This window comes from Emydura macquarii, unplaced genomic scaffold, assembly GCF_026122565.2.
Source record: "Emydura macquarii macquarii isolate MOO-44397 ecotype Brisbane River unplaced genomic scaffold, CSIRO-AGI_Emac_v2 contig_746, whole genome shotgun sequence".
Taxonomy (NCBI): domain Eukaryota; kingdom Metazoa; phylum Chordata; order Testudines; family Chelidae; genus Emydura; species Emydura macquarii.
This window is the reverse complement of record NW_027130883.1, coordinates 1754819-1780062: the sequence shown is the minus strand read 5'-3', so window position 1 is coordinate 1780062 and position 25244 is coordinate 1754819. Positions and strand designations below refer to the sequence as shown.

Sequence of the window (25244 nt, the reverse complement as noted above, 5' to 3'; positions counted from 1 at the left end):
ACCGTCCTCACCATCTGAAAGAGGGAGAGGCAGGCCCAGTAGCTGAGATCTCAGTCCCACCCTGATGCCATCTACAGGAACCTGCTGTTCTGGGCCATGGGGACAGAGCTGCAGCTGTGGAAGCCAGTTGGGGAGGCAAGCAGAGCCTGCGCCTCCCACTATCAAAGAACCTCCGGTGACTTTTCTTGTCTTTCCATCCTCACTCGCTCTCTCCTCCTTCCCCCTCCTCCTTCCAGCCTGGGTCTCGCTGTAACAGCGTTTATCACCTCTGGGGTACAGGCAGATGTTGTTACATGAGCTGTGAGGAGCGTCTGGAGAACCTTCTGTCCCAGGGACATGGGTGCCAGGAGCCTTTAGTCAGGTAAATCATGCTTCTCCAAACCCTCTGATTTTTCTGGAGAAAGCTCTCCATGGGGTAAGCTGCTGTGCCTGAGACACGCCGGCCATAGCACAGGTGGGAGCAGTCTATCAGCACTCGGTGACTTCCTGCTGTTGCTGCCCTTGGTGCCTGTCTGTTTCCCCATGTAATGTGATTCCTTCCTGTACGTATGGTCTGAGAGTACACAAGTATTTGTTCCAAAAATCCATTGGAGACAGACCAGGACTAGACGACTGCAAAGCAAAATCCAGTTGCAACTTTAACTCTAGTGCTGCTCTTAGCACCAATCCCGACAGCGCTACAGAGCCAATACTGCACACGGGACTGGAGAGGGGGCTGTGCGGGAACCTGTCAGACATCCAAGTGGGAACCGGGAGCCAAGGACAGGGTGTACGAGGAGAATTAACCTGTTCCGAGTTCTTGATGTGGTTCTGGCAGCTGCTACACTGTTCATCCAGCTTTAACAACGAGGGTGATTAAAGCCCAGGGAGCGCTGCTCCATGCTAGGGGACTGGGAACTGAGCCGAGAGCCATCCAGTCGCAGTCAAGTCAAGGAAGGGACCCACCTGCGCTGTACCTAACTCTGTCCAGAGGATTGTTTGGGATGACATTCCTGCATGGATTTCTTCCTTGGAGCTGATGCTGTCTGAAGGGCAGCAGGATTTCCAGGGCAGCATCAGGAGTGGGCGGATTTCCCTTGCCCTTCTCAGACATCAGAGCACGACTTCAGCCTTTCCCCTTCTCTCCGAATGGATGTGGGGATATGGGAACAGGTGAAGCTGGTGGGGACTCTGGTGGTGAGGTTTTCCCCGGCTGCCAGGGACTGGCCGGTCTGACACTGGCCATAAGCTGCAAGTCGACGGACGTGCCCCTTGTCACAGAGCTGAGGACTGTAGCACAGTGAAGACAATGCCTGTGTACCTTGCCCACAGTCACCCAGGGCGCCTGTGGCAGAGCTGGGACCGCCCAGGTGCCAGTCCAGGACCTGACACAAGAACCCTCTGTGGAAGTGGAGGTCTCATTGCTTTGGTACCCATTAATGCGTCCCGCACGCTTGGCGAGCAAGGGTGACTGACTCTCCACAGCACACAGAGTTGGGCTGAGCTGGAGAGGGGACAGTGTTCCCACCTTCCCTGGAGGGGCTGGTTTGGGACACAGGCAAAGCGAAGGACACCAACACCTCCATAAATATCTCTATTCATAAAACATCTCAGAAACTAACAAAATATAGAATCTAGGCCCCTGGCGTGGCTGGGCTGCGATTCCTTGCCATGCGGTTGAACCAGATCGGGCTGGGCCATGCTGCCCTGGAGACCCTCAGTGCACGGGGTCTGGCTCCAAAAGGGCTCGGCGCTCCACCTGGGCACAGTACTTCTCAGGGAGGCCGGCAGCTCTAGAAACAAAGAAAACAAGGAAAGGGAAGTCTCAGAGAGCCCAAGGTCCTGCCGCCGAATGGCAGGGTACGGACCCAGTCCACAGCCAGAGCCCCCATCTTCCCCAGGGCCCACAGAGCCAGCTGGGAGGGCTACATCAGTCCTGGCACTATCAGCCTCCTTGCCATGATCCCTGGGGCCTTGGGCTGGTGGAGCAAGGAGTGGAGGCCTCTTCTCCATGAAAATTAAATCTGTCCCTCTGGTTGCTGCCCCCAGGGCCCCACTGGCTGGTTGCCGTGAAGATGGGGCTGGTTCTGTTTCACCAGGAGGTTGGGGGCTGGCCCCAGCTGGAGGGAATCTGCTGCCTCTTCCACAGGGCACTCTATGTGTATGGCGGAGGAAATGCTGGGGGGCAGAAAGGAGGGCTGGAGGGGAGGCTCAGAGTGTACTGGGGCAGAAGGGGAAGCCCAGGGGGGCAGCACTAGGCACATTCTCTTGCTCTCCCCAGCTACACAAGTGAACTGCTCAGCCCTGCCAACCAGCTTCTCCAGCTGGCCTGCCCAGCTGTGCCACACAGCTGCTCCTCCCCGTCCCCCTGCTGACTCCATCACCTGCTCCCCATCATCTCCACAGCCCCCATCTATTCCAGCTGGGCCCAGGCCCAGGGACTGGGTCTAGGGAGAGAAAGCAGGGATGGGGCTGGGATCCTAAACACTCCGGTATTCATACCCTACGCAGCACTGCATTCATCCAACTCTGCCTTGTGGGGGTATCATTTGAAAACCGAGGCTACATCGGTCAGTAATAGCTCTGTGGAATGTAGGTAACAAAGCTGCACGAGGAGCTATGAATGCCCTCTGAGGCTATGCTTTAAAGTCTGCATTTGAACAAAGTAGTAACAGGTCTGCCCAGGTCTTGCATGCCAGGGAAGCAGGAGACCAGTGATAATGGGATCGGTTTGCAATTGCGGTAAACAGAACTGTCAATGGGGCTGGGGAGTCAGCAAGTCCAGATCATAAACAACTGCGTATTTGCTTGTCTAAGCAGCCTCATCGCCAGGCAGAGACAACAAAGGTATGTTTACATGAAAGGTAAACAAAGCTAAGAAGCTAACAAGGGGAGCGGTGGCGACTCAACTATCAATGGCTGAAGGAGGGGGCACCCCCAGGAAGCCTTCGTGCTTCTTGAAGCAGGATCAATGACTTTATGCTTTTCAAAGGTTTACTGGACCATAAAGAGAGGGACAATGAACCACCGAGTTACCCTTCACCTGAGGAGACAAGGGAACCAGCACCTCGTATTTCTGTGACATTCATGACTGAAAGACAGTCAGCCATGCTGGCCCAAGAGTCATTGGCCTTGCTAGATAAAGTTTTAGTCTTTTAGATGCTTTGATTTCCTGTAACCATCTCGCTCTTTCTCTCTTTTACTTGGCATCACTTAACCTATGCCCGGTTGCTAATAAACTGGTTTTATTTTAATCTAAACCAACCCGGTGCTGTGTTTGAATGGAAGGAATTGTTAACTCCAGTTACCATGGCCAGCTGCTGGGTACTGTCTCTTTAAAGGAGCAAACAACCCTTATTTCACTGAGTCATTCAGGAGAAGCTGGGACACTTCAAGACAGATGGTTTGGGAGAAATTCGAGGCTGGAAGTGTGTTGGGATCATCTTGCCAGGTGTAACCAAAGTTGGCGAGAACCAGGGTGGGGCTGTTGTGTTGTGGTAGGCTGCTGAGGTCAGAAATGCTGACCACACCCAGATGCTCAGGATCCTGCGTGCTTGTCTGCTGGCGTCCGGGCTGTGAGACATGGCAGCAGAGCATTTAAGGCACTCAGGGTTACAGGGCAAGCAGTGAGACAACCTCTTACTGGTCTGGACTGCACCCCAAACCGTAACAGGGGGATCCTGCTGGACTGTGCCACGTGAGCAAATGACCCTCTGAGCCCTTCCCACATCCCATGGCCTTGCCCAGCACCAGGAGTGGGCTGATGTGATGCCAAGCCCAGCCCAGGAGCACAGGCTCCCGAGCCACAGGCCTCCTGCTTGGCCCCGCAACCTCACCTGAGCTCCTCCATCTTCTTCCTTTTGATCTCATTGATGTGCTCGCTGCGCCGGCGTGCCTCTTCCTTCAGCCGCTTGCCCTCCTCGAAGGTGGCAATTCGCTCCTGCACCTGCTTCTGCTGGTGCTCGCGCACCTGGCGCCGCACCTCGTTGGCGTGGGTCAGCCGATGGGCTGCGCGCCGCTCCTGCTCCTTCCGCTCCTTCTCAATCTGCTCCCGCTGGGCTCTGCAGGGAGACACGGTGCTGCATGACCCCTCTGCTCGAACTGCTGCCTGCCCCAGCAGCAGCTCCAGGAGGGCCAATACCCTCTTCCCAGGGCTCTGACCCATGCCGCAGCCACAAGTTCTGGTCCTGGTGCATTCCGGTTTCACTTCCCCACTCTCTCGCTAAGCACTCTCCCATGGAGACAAGGATTTCCTTGTTCCTGCTGCTGACTGCCCAGGTTGTGACCTCCCCACAGCAGCCCCAAACTTAGCCATGGCTTCATGGGGGAAGCTGGACTCCCCAGACAGATCTGTAATGGGCCTTATTCAGGAAGGTTCCCAGTGAGGTCCAAGGCTGACTGCAGTCTGAGCAAGCAGCTCAGGCCCAACGTTTCAGCTGATGTGCCCGCCCCAGCGATAGCCCCATCTCCCGGGCTGAGCAGCCAGAGAGCAGCGTGAGCCTGGCATAAAAGGGGAGGTTTTCTACAGCAACCACAGAACCCTGCTTCCCACTACGCTCCTCGAAGCTGGAGGGGCAAAAATGACACAGTGCATGCTGGGTGGAATTTTCTGATCATGTGACCAAAGATCCACAAAACCATCATCCAGCTAAAGAAAAATCCACGGTCTGAGAAGCCCCCAAAGGAAGCCCTGGTGCTGCGGGGGCAGGAGATCAGCCCCCAGTCCCTTCAGCACTGGATGGTGTGGAGAGAAGGTGCACACCCATAGCACCTTCGCAGCATCGCTAGGAACTCAGCCCCTGAAGTACCTGGCTCTCCAGGGCTGAGCCTCTGTCACTACATCAGTGACCCCACCAGCGCCTTCCGTCCTACCTGAGGATCCTCTCGAACTCATTGCGGTCCCGCTGCACTTGCACAGCCAGACTGTGCTCCTTCTGGGCTATCTGCTCCAGCCGGCTCTTCTTCAGCACGGCCTCGGTCTCCACCTTCCTCTGCGCAGCTTCCTTCTCCTTCCGGCGCCACTCTCGCTCCGTGGCCTCCTGGTTCCGCTTGGCCCTCAGCGCGTCCTGCCAGGAAGGGAGGTCGCTGACTCTCGCCGTGAGCCGAGCAGGGACCCTAGCTGAGATGCTGTGTGTACAGCTCCACATGCCTGATGCAGGGCCCAGGACAGACAGCCCCTACAGACAGCCTCAGGCTCTTGGGCTCGCTTGGTCTAGGCTGCGGAGCTACAATCAACAGCGGCATGGAGGAACCAGAGGAGGAGCCATGGAGGAGGTTCTGTTCTGTCTCCAGCCCCCAGCACCCCCAGCTACGTGCATGCTCCGACTAGCGAGGCAGGAAGGACCTAGCCGGAGTTGTGAGTTTGGGAAGAGCCAGCGTGCTGGATGTTACAGAAACCCTGTTAGACATGGGATCTGAGCTGAACGGACTGAAGAAATATATTGAACAATGGGCTGATACCATCTACGCGGAATGCTGGCACCTGGCTCACAGCCTCAGTGTCCTATGGTGCAGCCATTCCTCTCTAACGCTGAGTCTCTGCAGCCAGCTCCTGACCAAGGCAGGCTGCAGGGAGCGCACAACTCCGGGTTCTAGTCCACGAACCAGACTCCTGTTTACTGGTGGGTCCACCGAGGGCTGGCAAGATCTCCACAGCCCTGGCCTGGGGCCTGGCTACCTGAGACACCTGACTCTCAGCCCAGCAGGGCAGCAAGGCCTGGCTGTGCTCTCGAGAAGCCTCTCCAGGAAAAATTGCAAAGCTTTCTCGACCAGCGGCCCTTGCCTGCCACAGCCCAGAGCCCTTTGGACACTGGTTTTTCATGTCTCCCTTGCTTTGCTGTGAGACCCCCACGAAGTGCGAGAAGCAGCCGCATCATTCCTGGTCCCTCGCCAAGGGGAGGGACGGGGTGGGACCTCCTCCAGGGCCAGGGAAGGGAAGACTGCTCTACACAATGGTGTCTCAACAGGGCAATGCAACTGGCTTCCCAAGGTCAATTCATTTCTCAGTGTGTTTCACTGAAATATCCCCCTCCTCACAGCAGCGTGGGTGGAGTGAGGGGCTCCCACAGCTCCTGGCAGGAAAGCCAGCAGAGAAGTGCCAGTTGCTCCATCATATTTCTGCCCCAGCAGCCCTTGCTTGCCCCATGCCAGCTGCAGCAAAGGGGCCAGACATCCTGTGTGAAGGGAATCTGCTAATTCCTCGGAGCTGGGGAAGGAGTTTGCTCAGGGGAACATGATGCTGAGCTCCTAGCTGCAAGTCTGTTGTAAAGAGAATGTAGTGTCTCCCCTGCCCCTTTGCTTGGCCCCTCCACCCACTGGCTCTGGAGAGTGCAGACGCAATGCATTCTGACCACGTCTCCTGACTGGCAAGAGGAACCATTGCCCCGCTGCTCCCATTGGGTTTGTTGAGGTTTTGACTTGGCTGGGATGAAAGCAGGAGAGGGACTGGCAAGGGGGCACGGGGCAGGCTTTGCAAGAGTATTACCTGCTCTGCTTGGTAATCTTGGGCCTTTTCCTGCATTGCCCTCAGACGCGCCGTCTCCATCTCCTTCTCCCGGCGGATCTTCTCCTGTTCAGCCTCGAACTCTGCTTCCCTTGCCTGGGCCAAGCAAACAGCACCAAGTCAATGAGCTGCACCCGGGCCGTTAACAGTAACCCTTCCCCAGCACCGACACGTGCAGGCGCACAGCAGCACGCGCGCACACACGCACGCGCACACACACCCCCCTCCCCCACGGACCTCCTAGATGACACAGGCCAGAGAACTTCCCCAATTCCTAGAGCAGATCTTTTAGCTACACTTCCAGTCTTGATCCAGAAAGTTCTCAGTGATGGAGAATCCACCACGACTCTTGGTAAATTGTTCCCCTTGTCTGGGCTCCTTACAGGAGCCAGCATCTAGCTATCCAGGCATTCTCCCTCTGTTCTCAGCTGAACAATGCTCTCACAGCAGAAAACCTGGCACATACAGATGTGTGTGTCTGCCTGCAGAGTATGTATAGACCATCCTCCATCAGCACACATGGATCTCCCTGGCTCTCTCCGATACACTCACAGATGTTGAAGCCAGAAGGGATCATGATGATGATCTAGTCTCAACTCCTGCATAGCCCAAGGCCAGAGAAACTCACCCCTCACCCAATAATTTCCGCAGAGGGCCCAGAGCTCCCGGCTGAACGAGAGCAGACCCTTCATGGTGACATGCAGTCTCACCTTACTGGGCAGGAATGCCCACCCGGTCTCTTGTCCACCCTGCCCACAGCACGTACCATTTTCTGCTTCTGGAACTCCAGCACTCGCTGCTCAGACATCCTCTCCTGCGCTAGTTGCTCCTCCTTACGCTGCTGGTTTTCATCATTGATTCGTTTAATTTCAGCCTGAATTTTCATCTTCTGCTCATGTCTGTGCTCCATGTCCTGAGACAGGTACAAGGTAAGGTAGGCTTGAGAGACGGACCCCAAGGAGATCCCCCTCGGCACAGACCCCTTCCCACCCCATTCTTGCTTTGACATTTGCCTGGACCCTTCTTGGTACTATGCACCAGCAAGGATGGAGGGGCCGGCTCCTGGGCTGTGGTTGAAGAAGGGTCCAATTGCTAATGCTCATTTTCCAGTTGGGCTCTTTGTCTGCTTCCCATAGTCCTCAGCTGTGAGAAAATTAACTGGATCTGGGCTGCCTCTTTGCATGGGGGATACTAGAGAGCAGGGGTCTGCGTCTCCTCTCACGTGCACTGGGCTGGCAGCAGCATCCAGCAGAGCTACTGCTCACTTATACTGCAGGGAGCGAGGAGAGTGGTTGGACAGGCTCAGAATCAATCTCTCACACCTCACCTCACTTGCCTCTCTCTTACCCTCAGGTCTTCCATCTGCAGTTGCTCCAGATACTCCAGCATCTCCTGGGCCTCCTGATCCCGCTGCTCTGCCTTCATGGCCCTCTCCTCCTCATTCTTCTCTATCTGCTTGATGAGATGTTGCCTCCCTCTGGGAATAGGACACAACAATGTCTCTGGCACAAAGCTCTGCTCTGGCCCATCACATTGGGCCTGCAAATCTAGCTGGGCTGGACTGCCTGCTGCCCACACCCCATGGCCACACAGGCAGGTATCCCCTGGGGCCTGTCACCTTCCATTGGGTTTCCATGGGAAGTGCTGGGAGAAAGGCTGCACTATAACTCTAACTCTGCCCAGTGCTGGAGGAGCAGCATTCCTGCTCACCTGATCAGCTCCTGCTTCCTCTTCTGCTCCAGCTCCTCCTGCATCTTGTTGGCTTTCTGCCTCTCCACCTCCATCATCTGGTCCAGGCGCCCCTTCTCCTCCTCCAGCTCCTTCTCAATCAGCTGCTTCTCCAGCATCTGTGCATCGCGGATCGCCTGGCACTTCGCATTCAGGATCATCTGTGGGGCCAAGGAACCGCACTGGCTCAATCTTGTGGGTAGGGGAGAGGCAGAGAGACAGACAGAGAGGGCCCAGGGGGGAGGGAAAGACAGTCTAAGGAGAAAGAAATAGAGACAGTGATCTAGTGGTTAGAGCAAAGAATTAGCTCTATTCCCAGCTATGCCACTGACTTACCGTGCCCTTGGCCAAGTCACTTAGCCTTTCTGCATCCTGGTTTCCCCACATCTGAGTATAGCAAGGACTGCATGGCGCAGGAGGCGGGTAATGGCACAAAGACCCTCCCTCCACAGGTGACCAGTTCAAATCCAGCCCAACTCAGTGGTGACTGTAAGTCCTTGCTGTCAGATAGCTGGCCGGTGGTCCCCTGTGGAATGAGTCTTTGTCCCATTCCTTGTACACAAGTCATGATCTGCAGCATCAGAGCAGGCGCCTTTGCTGACAGCCATCACACAGACGACTCAGCCAAGACGAGTCAGCTTCCCTCTCCCTGCACAGGGGTCCCTCCAGGGCAGGGCTGAGCTTGCCTGGCTTTGGATAAACCTGGCTCTGAGTGCCACGAATCAGCGGGAACAATGCTGACCTGCTCTGCAGAAGGGCCCAGTTACTGGGGAGGGGAGCAGACTGCAGAGTGCCTGAGACCCCACCTCGCTGAGCTCCTTGACCTCATCCTCCTGCTCCATGCGCATCCTGTTGGCCCGCTGCAGGAGGTACTGGGCTCGCTCCTTGGCCTCCTCCTCCAGGTCGCTCAGCTTCTCCTTCTTCTTCTGCACTAGCCCCTTCTGCTTCATGATGTTCTTGCGCCCATTCACCCCAGCCTAGAGGGAAAGGCAGGCTGCTGACAGAGGGATCCTCACATCCCATTCCTGGCACTGGAGAGCCAGGTGGACTCTGCCATAAGAGCCCTAGCTCCCAGAGCGCCGCCACAAACCAGATTCTTCTGAGCCAGCATCATCATGACAAAATGTCTGGGTGGCCTTGACTGCACTGTGGGGATTATCGGGCCTTCACAGAGGGTGCTGCAGGGAGGCAGCACTGCTTCTGGGGGAAACACTCAAATCCTATCATGCCTGAGACTTGGTCTACACGACAGCATTCGGTCGACATAAAGCAACCTACGTCGACCTAATCATGTCAGTGTACACACTACAGCCTTGCTCCTACTGGTGTAAGTGCCCTACTACACCAACATAATAACTCCACCTCCACGAGAGGCGTAGAGCTTATGTCAGTGTAGTGAGGGCAGCGCAGTGTCCATGTGAGGGCCCTGAAATTGACAAGAAAAAACAAGGGGGAGGAGGAGGAACCTCCAGCTAGAGCCTGGCTACCCCTAAGCTCCCCTCTCCTCACCAGGCTACTGCCCAGGCTCCCCGCTGAGCCAGGCTCACCCGCTGGGCTCCCTGCTCGGCGCCAGTCTGCCCTTTGGGGTCCTGGCTGCTGCTTGGACTCCCCCATCCTGTGCCCATGAACCAGTGGCTTAGTGCAGCAGGCTCCTTCCTACATGGGATACTTGTGTTTGATACCAACCACCCACGCCTGTTACATTGGCCACTCCCTCCAGTGCAAGAACTTCCTGAGACTGCCCCATGGCTGGCTCCCCGTACCCACACCCCACCAGGTGGTGAGGATTCTCGCTGGGATGTGTGCCTCAGGGAGCTGGGCGATCCCTACACCTCTCTGTCAGAGAGCCTGGGCTTGCCCCTGCGGGCCTCATTTCAGTGTAGGGTATAAATTCCACGTCCCTGCTGCTGGGAGCATTTGAGTGGAGAGCTCTTTCCAGAGCTCTGCCAATTGCTCTGAGCTACCATGGGCCACTGTGGTGCAGAACAACCCCTATCCCGAGACGGAAGCAGTTTGGTGCTAGCTAGCAGCATAAACAGTTCCCTGGCCCACAGACACGAGTTTGCCCAAGGGCTTCCTCTGTAAAGTCCTTCATGATTTGGGGCTTGGCTCCTCAAGAACCCCTCCTCTCAGACTGCACTCCCCCTCTCTCCAGCCCAGATGGGCTCTGGCAGGTCTGAGCTGGACCCAACACACCATGAATGCATGGTGTGGCTGCTATAGTCCCTTCAGTGGGCCCTTCCCCACAAAGCCAACCCTACGTGGCCATTTCAAACAGCATCCTGGAATCTGCCTACAAACCAGTTGACGAAAGGAAGCGAGGGGAGACACGTACTATAACAGCTTCCTTCTCAGCCTTGAGGGCTGCTATGTTGGCCTCGCGCTCCTCCTTGGTCAGGACTCGGGATGCTGCTTTAATGCGTTGGAAATCCTCAGGGCTCATAATGAGGGATTCTCCCGACGGGTCCTCTGCAGGAACGCTGGCAGAACAAGTGAGCAGGACATAGAGAGCAGCGTCAGCGACATGGACTCTCCCTATCTCCCCACACACTTCCCCATAACCATGTGTCCACCGGGGAATGCCTGGTGGTTTCCCGAGTGGAGATCAGACCCTGTGTTGCAGCCTGCAGTAGAGGTTACTGGATCTATGGAAGAATCATGCGAGTGACGGAGGGAGTCAGCAAAGAGGAATACAAGAGGGCCCAGATCCACAAAGGGACTTAGGCCTTGCCACGCTGAGCACGGCAGTGCCTAACATCTGGTGCCCGGCCACCCAGTGGAATCCACAAAGCCTGAATTAGGCACCTGGGGTCTCTACACAATGCAAGGGGAGAGACAGGTGCTGGAGAACTGGATCCACCAAAGCCAGCAGCACGCAAGACGGGAGCTGCCTAACCTAGCCAATCACAGATACTGACAAGAGGAGTGTGTCCTAAGCCCCACCCCTCACCGGGACTTAGGTGTCTCAGTTCGGGCTAGTGGGAAGCATCTGTTGCTGCCTGGGATCCACAGCTGGGATCTCTCTCCTGCAGTCAAGTGCCCAAGCCATTTCTTGTAAGAAAAGTGGCCCGTGCCTCACTCCATGCACAATGGGAGGGGAAGGAGGAGGCCTCCCTTACAATCTATCTGATGTGGAGCAGGGATTTGAACATGGGTTTCCCACCTCTCAGGTCGGTGCCCTCACCACTGGGTATAAAGTCACTGGCAGTTGCTTTGGCCCAAGGCCTATTTAATTATTTATACAAAGTGGAACACCTTCCGCAGGAGAAATTGAGAGCCCTGCCCCCGAACACCCCGTAGCCCCATGATTAGGGCACTCACCTTAGAGGTGGGGAACTCCTGTTCAAATCTGTTCTCCTCATCAGGCAAAGGGGGGAATTGAATCAGGGGCTCCCACATCCCAAGTGGGTACTTAACCACTGCACTAAAGGGTTGTAGGGTATCCCTCCTCGCCCCTACCCCTGCCCCTGGCCATTTTGTGTAGAATCAGGCATGCTCACAGCACCCCTATGAAAGCAGGCCCTGCAGGCAGGATAGGTTTGAGGATCACATTAGGAAATAGGCAGGCACCCAGACACCAATGGGAGTAGTGTACATGCTCAGAGGCAGAAACTTAGGTGCCTTGGGGACTTTTAAGTGAACATGTAAGTGTCTACAGGGTTAGGTGGCAGCTGAGCAGAGATTTGACGAATTGCAGTGGTACCCAAATCTGACCTTAGGTACCTAAGTCCCTTTGTGTATGTGGGCCAAAGTGCCTGGGCCTAGCCGAGTGTGGGGAGTGGGCAATGGTGCCTCAGGAGAAGCACTGTCAGGTTTGTGGGGAAGGGAGAAACCAAAACCCCAGTGAGAGCAGCATGATGCTGTCACACGCTGGGCAAACTGACTTCACTCCGAGAGTGACGGTGTTTAGACATCTCCAATGATACTGTGTAAGTGTGAAAAATCAAAGACTCCCCTTCATGCGACTGCAATGAGAACAGCCAAACTATCGAACACTCATAACACAGTACCCCAAATATGGATTCAAAGGGGAACTGGATGATACCCACAACATCACAGAGGAGGCCTGGAAATGGCTTATCAACCAGCAACTGCATCTATAGAACGTTGCTCTGCAGATGCCATGCACGCGCGTGAGACAGGGTGGCAGCACAAAGATAATCATGACTAAGCCCAAGTCCATAGGCCAGCTTTCCTCCAGAGACTGGATTTGATCCATATGGAGTTTGGATAAAGCCACATGGTATGGAACAGCACAAGGTGCATCTGTAACAGCACGATGCCCACAGATCATTTCCTGTGGACTCCCCACGAGTGGAGCTATAGTTAGTGCCCAATACATTGAATTTCCCAACTGTCTTGTGAGGGCAGCTCAACTGTCATCCTGGTGCTTTCACCAGTTTCAGTGGGACATGATCATCTTCACTGCAGGTCAGCACTGCCGTGCACTGTCGAACAGCCGTTGTTCTCCACCCCAGAGAGTTTGCATGTCAGCAATGGATGACATGATCTCTGAGCCTAGTTTGTACAGCAGTTTGTTGAGACTGCAAAGAGTGTTGAGTCTCTAGGAATAGACGATACCAGTGAAATACAAAGGCACTGTTCTAACAAGGAATCCATTAGTGCATGGCAAAGGGAAACAGAAAACACCTGCATGCCACACACATTGCTGGTAGATGACTCTTAAAGGGTTAGTATCTTTATATTAGGCAGTGTAGTTTTGAGCACAGAATGAGGAAACAAGAGCAACTGAATTCTAGTCCCATTTCTACAGCTGACTCACTGCGTGACCTAGGGGAAGCTGTCTTTGCCCCCATTTTCCCAGCTGTAAAATGAGGATAATATGGGCTTACTTCCCAGCGGAGTTCTAAGAAATAAATGACTCGTGTATTACTCAGATACCATGGTGGTGGGTGCGGTAAAAGAACCTGAACAGAAGAGTGTGTGTAAAGCACTTTGAAGATGTTCAGTGCTAAGTATTTAATAACAGTTATTATTGTTTGTTGCCTTTCATCTACCCACATAAATACAGAGTCCTGCTTAATAATTACTTCAAAGACTACAGCAGACTGGATTCCAGAAACACTTCAAAGAATGGCTAATAGTAATAATAATCATCTCATTGCTGGACTTAGAACCTTTCATCCCAGAGGATACAGCATAGCCACCTTGTCAATTTAGACATTAACCCCACGGTGCCTCAGTGTTTGGGTGCCCAGCCTGAGACATCTGGGGCCTGATTTTCAGGGGCTCCCATTGCCTTCTGTTGGAGCTGTGGCTGCTCGACAGCTCTAGAAATCAGCTCCCAGGTGTCAAGCTGGATGTCCAAAAAATCGGGGTGCTCCAAATCAGCGGTCACCCTTGAAAATGTTAACCAGCGTGCCCTGGATCGTTTCCCCTCCCACAGAAATGAACCCACCTCTGGAGTGAGATCTGATGGCTGTTTAACAATGCAGTTACACTACACAACAGTTCAGGACAGGAGGCAAAGAAGAATCCTGCAGGCAGTTAAAACTGCAGGGAAAATTTAGGGAGACAGAAAGTAACGATTTGAATTGGTATTTGGCCCAGACAACAGCCCTATTCTAGCAAAGTGCTGCAGGTTCTTTAATGAGTAATCAGGGCCCTGGTTTCACATTTCTGTCCGTGCTTAGAAAACTTTCCTGGAGTAATCCACAGCCCTTTCTGCTGTGTGTTGATGATGTACTATTTTCGGTACCTAGGCTGCCTTTCACACATATGGGGACACATGTGGCAGTGTTTGACCAACCAGTAAGGTGATGTCCTGGAGGCGGTTTATGCTGCTCCTGCCCCGCATATACTATTGACTGGACAAGAGAAACCTGTAATGTGGCCACTGAGGGAGCTTTATAAAGCAGGGTGCTAACAATGCTCTGACTGACTCCACTCCCCTCCACGATGTCTAATCACTTCACACCTCAGACCAGTATTTCAGGGGGTTGCCACTTGTTTTATCTCCAGGAGGCTATTACACAGTAAGGGGTAGCCTAGCACTGTAGCACTTTCATGGGACAGGCACGCAGCCCCAAGGGGTCCCTGACACAACCTCCAAGCGGAGGCTCAGGTGCTGGCTTACACAAGATCACGGATGAGGTCCCTGGTGATGAGGCGGATGGTCTCAGGTTTGTGGCCCCAGCCACAGGCAGAGGGGGATTTCTGGACACTCTGCACATCCCGTAGGACCACTATAGGGCTTCCAGAGCATGATCGCTGCAGGTTCTGAAAGAAAGCAAGAAAGAAATATTCCTGAGGGAATTCTGCACCAAAAAAATAAAAATTCTGCGCACAATATTGTAAAATTCTTCAATTTGTATTTGTCAGTAAAGATATGTGGAAGCTCCAGCATGGCAGGGGAGTGCACAGACCACTGGCTGCATAGAGGTGAGAGATTACCTTGCAGAGCCCCCCTCTGCCACTCCAGGGCATGGACTTGACATTGGGGGCTACACCCGACCCTGAAACAGTGCAAGAGCTGGGCCTGCCCCAGAAACACTCTGGGGCTAGGTGTGGGCAGGCAAACTCAGCCCGGCAGGATCCAAGTGTGGAGGGGCTAAATGGGGGTGTGTGTGTGTGTGTGTGTGTTCAGGTGTGGGTTGAGAGGGTTCTGTGTGGGGCAATCTGAATGCAGGTGGCTCAGTGGGGGGTCTGGGGGAATCTGGATGCACAGGGGCTCACTGGGGGGTTCCAAGTGCAGGGGCAATGGGGCTCTGCAGGGTGGTCCAGATGAAGGTAATTGGAACTCAGAAGGGGAGGTCTGGGTGGGTGGGGAGTCAGCAGGGGCTCTGGGTGCTGAGGGAGTGGAGCTTGGTGGGGTGGGGTTCCAGATGCAACTGGTTAGGGAGCAGTGGGATGGGGGTCCAGGTGCGGGGGGGCTTGTCAGAGTAACCCAGGTACAATGGACGGGTGGAGCTCTTTGTGGGGTTCTGGGTGCAGGGGGGCTCCAGAGGCAGGGGTGAGGCTTGGCGGGGGGCTTTGTTTGGGGTGGTCTGGATGCAGGGGGAAGGGGCTCAGCTGGGGTCCGGATGCGGGCGAGTGGGACTTGGTGGTGGGGATCTGGGGGTGGGGCTCAGTGAGGTGGTCTGATGCAGATGGTCTCCATATGCAGGGGATGGGACTCATCAGAGTGGGGGTTTGGGTGTGGAGGGATTGGTGGGGAAGTTCTGGATGCGGGGGGAGGGCTGAGGCTTGGTGGAGGAGTCTGGGTATGGAGGGGTCCGGATGCCTGGGGGTTGGGTGGATGGGGGAAACAGCTCCCAGTACAGTGACCCCTCCCACTGTGGCTGAGGAGCAATGGGGGCAGAGGGGTGGGTTGTGGATTTTCATGCAGCCAAGGGATGTTTCTGGGGGCAGCTCTGACCTGGCCCCAACTGTTCTGTGCAGGGGAAGAGAAAGTCCCCTTCTGCCATGCCACAGCCCAGCTGGGACTAGTAGCTGAGTCCGGCACAAGGTAGGAGCCGCTGGCTGGGGTGTCCCCAGCCTCATCGCCCCACTCCCTGCAGTGATTTACCTTTCCACTGGCTGCTCAGGGCACCTGAAATGATTCACCCAGGCTGCTGGGGAGGGACACGTGACCACTCTTGTGGCTTCCCTTTGCTTCCTTGTCAGAAAGTCATTTTTCTGTGGGAAAGCAAAGAAATCTGCAGGGGACATAAATTCTGTGTGTGCGCAGTGGCGCAGCATTCCCCCAAGAGTAAACGAAAGAAAGAAGTGGGGTCTTTTCAGGGCTCCTCATTGCTTCCCCCACAACACACACCTTCGGAATCCCAGTGTCTCTCCCCCGGCTCCTGTGCATGCCTGTAACATTGTGAGAGCACTCACCTGGGCATGCACAGAAGCGCACTGAATCCCTAGCAAAAAACATTCCTGACACCTTCTGGCAAACATCCTGACAGACTGCTGGCTCAGGGAACGGGAGCAAGAACCTCTTACCTGGTTCTAATCCAGGCCGAACACCAGCCCCTTTCTAGCCCCAGTCACCAGAAAGATGTTCTCCTGAACATCAACAACAACCTGAAGGATGTTCTCTCCTAACAGCTGTTTGGTTCCCACTGGGTTTAGATGCCAGCATCAGCCCAGGCCCATGAACATTTGGCTGAACTGAGCTAACACTGTTCACAATGCACCTGCCTAATGCCACCGGAATAGCCCTATTTACTTTTGGGGGGCTGCTGGCTTATCCCCCTCTGCATGGGGCCTGGCAGAAGCATGAAGCTGAAAGGAGTGAGAGCAAATTGGCCCAACACTCCCGAGGGCAGACAGTGAGTAGGATGTGTAGTGCAAGGTCCTTTGGGGGTTTGGATCCTGTAGGAGCCAAACACCCAGTCCCTGTCACAGGCACCGAATCCTGCAGAACAGATTAATTCAATCCTAGAAATGAACCTTTCAAAGAATAACTTGCCCTAACGCTGGTCCTGCACCCATTCGTTTGAGCTGACATTGCCACCTAGTGAACAATCCAGCACTCTCCAGGGGTGATTCAGCTAGACCAGCCTGACGGCACCTGAAGGGTTACTCTGTGCTGTTACACATTTTGAGGAACTCAATTAATGCTCCAGTCATTACTATAATAAACTCCCCAATGACAAACACCACCAGCCTGGAGACTTGTGCGATAAAAGATCATGAGCTCTTCTGGCTAGCAGTGCTTTTAAGGCACTAGTCTGGCCTTTAATATAGCAAGTCCCAGACTTCAGGCCAATGCTCATACCCCAGATAAAGCTGGATCCCTCCTCCTTGAGGACCAGCCTCTTGAAAAGCCTGAAGGTTGAAAGGGTCAGTTACTGTTCATTTACTCACATTTTCTACCTTTGCTCTCCTAACCCAGAAATGGCCAAAAGGGTTTTTACTTGGTCTTCTCTGAAAGAATCATCTTGGGGGTGAGACCCAAATAGGAAATTTCAGCCCAAAACAGCCATTTTGGAGAAATGAGGGTTTCAAACGGAACATGTCCTTCACAAGTCACTAGAGCATAGCAACCAGCATTTCTGGGATTCAGAGCCACCAGCACCTCCTGGGCTTATCCAGCTCTTCCCCAGAGTGTGGCTGAATAAGGATGTTCTCAGACTGTGTTGGCTGAGTAGCTACTAAAGCCTTTCCTTCTCTGCTAAAAAGGTGCATTTTTCACCCCAGGATAAATAACACAAGAGCTATCCCATGGTGAAAACCCAGTTAAGACAAGGCACTGGTGTTACTGTGAGATAAACCCCAGGTTAGGGAATAGTGCTGACCTCAGCTAGTTTACCCATGGTAAAACTAAAGGCCAAGATCCACAGAGGGACTTAGGCAATGCAACACCAAGCTTCACAACACCTGACTTTTAGATACCTAGAAAATCACTGGAACAAACACTGTGATTCACAAAGTCTGAGATAGGCACCTAGGCTCCTCTGCAATGAATGGGGAGAGATTGGTGCCGTACACTGTGACTCACAATAACCAGCGTGTTAGGCAGGGTACCGCCTAAGCTAGCTGACGAGATGGGCATGTCCTATTCCCCCACCCACTCACAGAGTTTAGCACCTAAATCGGGGCTGCAGGGAGGTGCCTCTCTCTGCTTGGCATCCAGAGCTGGGAACGCTTCTCCTGGAGTCAAGTGGTTTAGGCACTTAAGCTATTTCTTATGAGAATGAGTTAGGGACCGCCTAACTACACACAAAATGGCTACGGACGAGGGAGAAAGGCGGCCTCTCCTATAACCTTTAGCCCAGTGATTAGGTACTCACCCAGTATATGGGAGACCCTAGGTCAATTCCCCCTCTGCCTGATGAGAAGAAGGGCCAGGTGAAAGTCCTAACCACTGGACTGGAGAGGGATTCTTGATCTGTGTCTTTTCCAATTAATAACAAGATGAAATTTAATAAAGATAAATGCAAAGTACTTCACTTAGGAAAGAAAAATAAAATGCACAACTACAAAATGGGGAATAATGGGTAAGAGGTAGTACTGCTGCTGAAAAGGATCTGAGGGTTATTGTAGATCACAAATTGAATACGAGTCAGACTCAGCAATGGGATGCAGTTGTGAAAAAGGCTAATGTCATTCTAGGGTGCGTTGACAGCAGTGTCGTATGTAAGACATGGGAGGTGATTGCCCACTCTCCTCAGTGCCAGTGAAGCCTCAGCTGCAGCACTGTGTCCAGTTCTGGTGCCCCACACTAGGGAAGATGTGGACAAACCGGAGAGTCCAGAGAAGAGCAACAAAAATGATAAAAGGCTCAGAAAACCAGACCTATGAGTAAGGTTAAAAAAACTGGGCGTGTTTAGTCTTGAGAAAAGACAACTGAGGGGGGAACCTGATAACAGTCTTCATGTATGTTAAGGGCTGTTCTGAAGAAGATGGTGGTTGATTATTCTCCATGTCCACTGACAAGAAGTAATGAGCTTAATCTGCAGCAAGGTAGATTTAGGTTAGATATTGGGGGAAACGTTCTAACTCTAAGAATAGTTATGACTGGAACAGACTTCCAAGAGAGGTTTTGGAATCCTCATCACTGGAGGTTTTTAAGAACAGGGATGGTTAGGTTTACTTGGTCCTGCCTCAACGCCGGAGACTGGACCAGATGATTTCTCAAGGCCCCTTCTAGCCCTGCACTCCTATGATTCTATGAATATTTAGTTACTGATAATATTCAATTATTTAATTACAGTAGAACAAATTCAACAGGAGAGCTGGAGAAACCCACATCAGAATATCCCATAGTTCAATGCTTAGGGCATTCACCTGAGAGTGAGAGAACCAATGTTGAAATCCCTTCTCTTCATATCGCCCACCTCCCATATGGGTCCCCTAATCACCAAGCTATAAAGCCATTTCCTCTCTCTGCTCCCAGTGACTATTTAATCCAAAATTGAATGGCTTTAACAGGAGAGACTGATACCCACATCAGACTATCACATAGCCCGGTGGTTAGGACACTCTCCTGAGAGGTGGGTGAGACCCACCGCCCAGCCCCCTTCCAATTCTTTTCTCCACATCAGACTGATGAAGAAATTAAACGTGGTTTCCTACATCCTAGGTGAATGCTCCAATGACTGGACTAAATGTTACACGTGAGGAGGCAGCAGCAGCACAATTTAGGAGCCTAAATCACCTGACTCCAGGAGATAGTTTCCCATTCGTGCATCGCTAAATAAGAGTTAGGTGCTTCCTTGTAGGCTGGACTTACATGAAAGATGTGAGACTTAGGACACACCCCTCTTGTCGACATCTCCCACTGGCTAACTTAGGTGGCTTCCTTGTAATGGAAGCCTCGGGACCTAACTCAGGCTTTATGGATCCCATTGTTGTTCCACTGTTTCTAGGCACCTAACAGTTCGGCACTGCAACATCTAAGTACCTTTGGGGATCTGAGTCTTATCAATAAAGGAGCTGGAGTAGCTGTTTTAATGGCGTTCCTTTATATCCAAGAAAAGAAGTGAGTTAAGGAGGGTACATTTGTTTTTAGTTTCTTTCTGGAGTGTTTACATTTGATGACTGTGCTTTTGAAATATTTTTTTGCACAGTGTAGCATATCAATACCAGCACAGACTGAAAGGGTGAGGCCCTTCGCCCATACAAGCTCCTTTCCTTACCTTAGCAATTCCAAACAGGCTCTCATCCACCTCTGAGTTCATGGCCTTGGTTCTGTACCGAGCGCGGGTCCTCGACCTGTTGGATGCACTGGATGAAGCGCTCACTGAGCCAGACATGCTGGCCGGCTGGGGAGCAGTGAGAGAACCCAATCCCTCGTTAGTGACAGCAGCTCCCCGCAAGGGGCAAACACAAGACTAGAAACCAAAGGTTTCAGTGACCGACTCGGACAAGGGGGTTTGGATTGGAAGGACAAAGGCTGGCGGCGGTTCCCGAACAGCCCAACAAACTGCGCTGGGACCATCCTCGACTCAGTGCATTACAAAACTGCCTCCAAACCAAGCCCCAGCCGGCCCAGGCGCTTCTGAGGAAGCTGGCACTAGCGCTGGGGGCTGGAGGGCCTGGCCCCCGGGGCAGGGGAGAGTGAAACCCACCCAACGTCGCTCCCCGCGGCCCGGGGCGGGATAAGCCGGCACAGGGCGCAGGGGGGAGGGAGGGAGCAGAGCCTGCGCCAGAGGGGGGCGCTTGGCTGGACGCTCCGCCGGCGCCCGTCGTTAGGGTTCAGAGTGAACGGCCCCGGCGCGTTGAAGGAGGGGCCTGAGCCGGCCGGGATGGCGGGACCCGCGGCGCAAGAGGGGTGGTGGGGGTGGGAGGGGGTACGGAGGGCTCTCACCATCTCCGCTGGGGCCGCCGCGGCCGCCCCTCTCCCGGCTCCCCGCAAGCAGCCCTTCCCCCGGCTGTTGACTGGTCGCCATGGCAGCCGCAGAACTCGCGGGCGGGCGGCCTCTCCTAGGCAACCAGAGTCACGGGGTGGAACATTCCGAGGTCAGCCGGAAGTGACCTAACCGCAGCGCTCCGTGACGTCACTTCCGCCTCCATCGGAAAGAGGGGGGCTGCGCGCGCGTGCGCGCACGCTTCAAAGAGCCCGATACCATAGAGGCGTCGGACGCGCTGATGCTAGAGCGGCCCAAGGCCTAGGGCACGTGGGCGGTGAATCTACGATGGCCCGGCGGGGCGCGTGGCGGGAGCTGCATCGCTCGTCGTGGCCCCGGCCCGCCCCCGCCTCGCACCTGAGCCCGGCGCTGCCCGCAGACCCCTCCCCCCGCCCCCGCCGGGTGCCCGCTGCAGCCTCCGGCCCGAGAGCGGGGGAGGGGCGCGGGCGGCGTCTGGGGGAGCCGCCCCCGGCTGTGGGTGGCCCTGCGGCGGGGGGTGCTGCTGGGCCGGGCCGGGCCGGGCCGGGCCGGGCCAGCCCCTCCCTCTGCTCCCCCGAGCCGGGGCTCCCCAGCTCACACCTCCCGGCCCCTCCTGTGATGGGGCCTGGACGGGTTTGGTTGGCCTCAGCCCCAGGGCGCGGGTCAGAAAAACCCGCTTCCTCCGGCCCATTCTTTTCCAGCCCTCTTGGCGTGTTCCGGCCCGTGGGTTTGGAATTCGTGGTCACTCACGGGGATTTCCCTGCCCGTCTTTCCCTTTTCCTACAGCGCTTTTAGCTGCCTTGCCCGCCATTTCGTTCCCCGTTGTTCCCGTCCGTGCTGGGCTCCAAGCCGATGCTACACGTATCCCTGGCTTTACTGGCTCTGATACTGGAAATAGAATTTCTTTTATTAATGACGTCCATTAATCACTTCTACAGCAAAGAACAATGAAAAGAACTCACCTCCGCCACTGCCTTGTCTTTAGCACCCCCTGCAGCCTCTGGCCCCACGGATGGTTTGGCAGGCTTCCTGCTTCTGATGTACATAATCTTTAGTTTTACTCTGTTTTCTTTGCTGCTAGTTTGTGTCTTTTGCTAGTGTGCTATCGTTTGCCTATCAAATTCCTCACGGTCCTCATATCTTTTTTTGATGCTGTTATTGCAGTGCTCATTAAATCGGGCCCCAAAAGTTAAGTCCGGTAGTTTCATTCCTCGTGTAACTGGCATTTCACTAGCCGCTATCCCTAGTGCGCATATAGATCCTGTAATTAATGCGCTACGTGTGATTCATAGTGCCTCGGTTTGTATCAAATCTAAATTCTGCTTTTGATACTGACCTAAAATCTTGGCAACCATAGTCAATAACCAGTCAGATTAAGGCTCTGTATGCCATCAACTGTGTTTTCTGATCCGCCCTCCAATTAGTCCCAGAAAGACTTTTAAATAGGTTAATCCTTCTGTACATTTATCTTTCACATACCTTTGGAATGATAATTTAGACTATTTTAGTATCAAATGTTATCCCTTAGGAAAAGGGAAAGGGGGTATTGCTCGTGTGCTCGTATTGTGTGCTCGTATTGCTCGTGTGCCCTGGTCTGAGACCATGGAGGGGCACCCTGACCCCAGCCAGATGCATTTTAATAGGCATCCTCCCAGCCACTGCTTTGCTGAGTTGGCTTCCCCCGGGGACAAGCCAAAGAGACAGGAGTGGCCCAAAGAGCCAGTCACGTCAGTGACCAGGGCCCGCACAAGATGCTGCTAAAGAAGCCAAAGAAATCTCAGCACGAGCCAGGAAAATTCCCTTGTCTGGGTTGAGCAGTGTTTGCGACTTCCCCCACCCCAACTGTCTAGTGTCCTAGAAGCCTGAACGTCTAAAACCAGCCAGCATCCCCCCAAATGCACCCCAGCAGCAGCTCCGCCTGAAGTGCCTGATGTGCAGCGCTAGCACCCCCTCTGGCCAGTGCAGTGGGGCTGTGCTGAGGTGGTCGGGCTATGCTGTCAGTGCCGAGGCTCACAGTTTAAAAGAGCAGTGGCGCTATCTGGGCTGAGGCCTGGGCTCTGAGACCCTCCCGCCTCGGGGGTCTCAGAGGCTGGGCTCCAGCAGAGGCCAAACACCTAGGCTGCAATTTTATAGCCCTGCAGGCCTGAGTCAGCTGCCCCGGGCCAGCTGCGGCCTTGCGGTGGGTCTTTTATTGCAGCGTGGAGGTAGCCAAGAAGACCACAGAGTAAAGCCAGAGCAGTTTCTCTTCAAACACCGAACAAACCCCAGCAGAACTGCAAACAGCGGGCTTGTCCTGCTGCCCTTTCCCCCTTGCCAGGAGGCAGTGCCAGCTCTTGACTGCTCAGGGGATGAGTAAACCCGACAGCCCTATGGAGGTGGGAGTATCAGCCCCTCTTCCCTCCTGGGGCCGGAGGCCCAGCCCTTTCCTGGGGTCCTCTAGAGATCGCTAGGTGTGCGCGCGCATGAGCGCACACGTCAGAGCTGGAGCTGTGTCCTTTTCGATCCTCCCTCGGCTCCCACCCCCACGTTCTGCGCTGGGAATGTCTCATTCGCTCCCACACGCTCCAGTGCCTCTGATCTGCGGGCCCCCCCCCAGCATCCCCTGACACTGATTTTCCACTACGTGAATGAAGGGAAATGACTCACTGGGATATTGTGTCACCTCCCTGCAGCCATTCCTGGCCTCACACCCAGCACAAGGGTTGGCTCACAGCCGGCCAGCGGCTCCCTAGACAGAGATAGCGGCCGGCCTCTTTGACTGGCCAGTGCGCGTAGGAAACTGCCACACACCAACACAGTAGAGCAAACAGACACACCAGCCTCACGTGTGCACACACACACACCCTGAGTACAAACGCCCTTCCCTGTCCTCATGCTCCCCCCTGGCCTGCCCCTCCCAGCCCCTCGCTTTCCCTGTCAGCTGGTTCTGGGGCTGGCTCGGCTCAGCTCAGCCAGGGGAGCCTGCAAGGAGAGGTCTGCTCTGTTCCTGTCCCGCTGCTGTGACCCCAGATTTCCCTTCCACACTCACTCCTTATCCCCCTGGCTGGGGCTCCCCTCCCTGCTCTCTGCCCCCACCCCAGGCTGCAGCAAGGGCCCATCATCCTCAGGCCTGGCCCGCACTCCAGCGCCGAAGGAGCGTCATGATGATGGGTGGGATTGTTACGGAGTTAAATGGGTGCAGCCCCTGGGTCAGCGCAGTTAGGCCAGGCTATAGGGGCCTTCCATTGGCCAAGCTAATTATGCAGAGGAATAGCGGCAGCATAAAGCTCTTCACCCCAAGACAGCTGCCTCCACACGAGGCGCCGGCCAGGGCCAGGGTTACGGGTTCACAGTATTCTAAAGCAGCACAGCCCCTGCATCGGCCCTCGTCTGCTGCAGTGGGGGTTCCTGCCCGAGCCTGCTACGCCCCTGCTCACCCGTGCAGGGGGTGGAGCCTGCCAGCCCAGAAGCTGCAGCACAGACCCCTGGTTGGCACAGGAGTCCCTGCACTCCTTTGAGACTCCTAAAGCGAGGGGAGAAGGGAGCTGCACTTAGAGCCTGGCTCTCCTGCTCCCACGGCCCGGCTTTCTTCACCAGTGGATATAGTGGACTTCCCCATGCACCTATGGCCACCCCCTGTGCCCATTGGGCCACGCTCCCCCCCCGCTGCACCTTGTCCAGCCATTCACACCCACGTAAAGCGCTGCCAGGGCAGCAGGGTGGCGCTTTGCACACCTTTGGCCCTGGTGTAAATGACGCCGACAGGAGCAGGGCATCAGGCCAGCGTGCTAATGTCCTGCCTGCCTCACAGCTCCGTGGTGGCCCTGGCTGGCCCAGGTAATGCTGTCTGCCTGGCCAGAGCAGAGGGGGCCAGCATGAGTTTAACTTGGGTCAGACCCCCCACTCTGGCCCAGCTGGGCAGACCCAGAGCAGGCCTTCCCCTCTCAGCACCGTGCCCTAGGGCCAGGATACACCAGTCCCAGGGGTGGCCTTGCCCTGGCTCCCACCGGAAGAGCTCTCCACCAGGGGTTTTCACTCAGGCAAACTGGCTGGCGGCTGCAAGGAGCCTGGCCCAGACTGGGCAGTTGTTACGGCAACATTGCAGCAACAGAGTGTAAATATTTGCCGTGGGAGGTGGCTCCATGTTTAGACTGAGGCTGTGGTTTGAGAGGGCTGCAAATGCCTTCGGTATCAGAATCTGCGATTAAGCTGGATTCTGAGGCCCCAGAGGTCCCCACACCCCTCCCAGAGCCCAGCTGGTCTCCTATGGCTGCCTCTGGGGCCAGCACAGCAGGACACGCCGCTTCCCGCCTAGTACTGCCCAGACACCGGCTCTGGGAGCCCCACGTTCCATGTGTGCCAGGACGAAGCTCCTCCACCCACCTGGGGCCTGAACACTTGGCTGTTAATGAGCTCCAGCCCCCAGCCTGCGGATGTTCACGTTGGGGAGAACCTGCAGATACAGCCATGGGCCACCCAAGAATCCTGCCCCAGGCTGCTCCCCACTCAGGCTGGCACCCGTGCCCGGGCCAAGAAGCTAGACCCTGGGTTCCTGCAATAGAGGGGGCACAGGACTGCACCCAGAGAACTATCTGCAGTCTCCCTCTCCTTGGCTACGAAGGAGAGGGGTCCAGTGCAGATACAGCCCCCAGCCTGTGCCCAGGCCCCGCTGCTCCCGCGGGAGCATTGCATGCTGGGGGACACAGGCCACAGGGGGTGCAGCTCCATATTACAGGCAAAGCTGGGGGGGCTGCACCTGGCCATCTGCCCCAGCT

At 54.9% G+C, this 25244-nt stretch overlaps 1 protein-coding gene across 1 annotated transcript; it reads right to left on the bottom strand.

Moving 5' to 3' along the window:
• Nucleotides 1-1537: 1537 nt before the first annotated feature.
• On the bottom strand, nt 1538-20646 carry CFAP45 (cilia and flagella associated protein 45). Its single transcript, XM_067542944.1, has 12 exons — nt 20472-20646; nt 19801-19926; nt 14307-14449; nt 10545-10689; nt 9016-9186; nt 8192-8370; nt 7829-7958; nt 7248-7394; nt 6464-6577; nt 4852-5045; nt 3816-4040; nt 1538-1772 (listed from the first exon to the last, which is right to left on the bottom strand). Exons 1-12 carry the CDS (start codon nt 20472-20474, stop codon nt 1697-1699), a joined length of 1653 nt encoding a protein of 550 aa, XP_067399045.1. The 5' UTR covers nt 20475-20646; the 3' UTR covers nt 1538-1696.
• Nucleotides 20647-25244: the final 4598 nt, after the last annotated feature.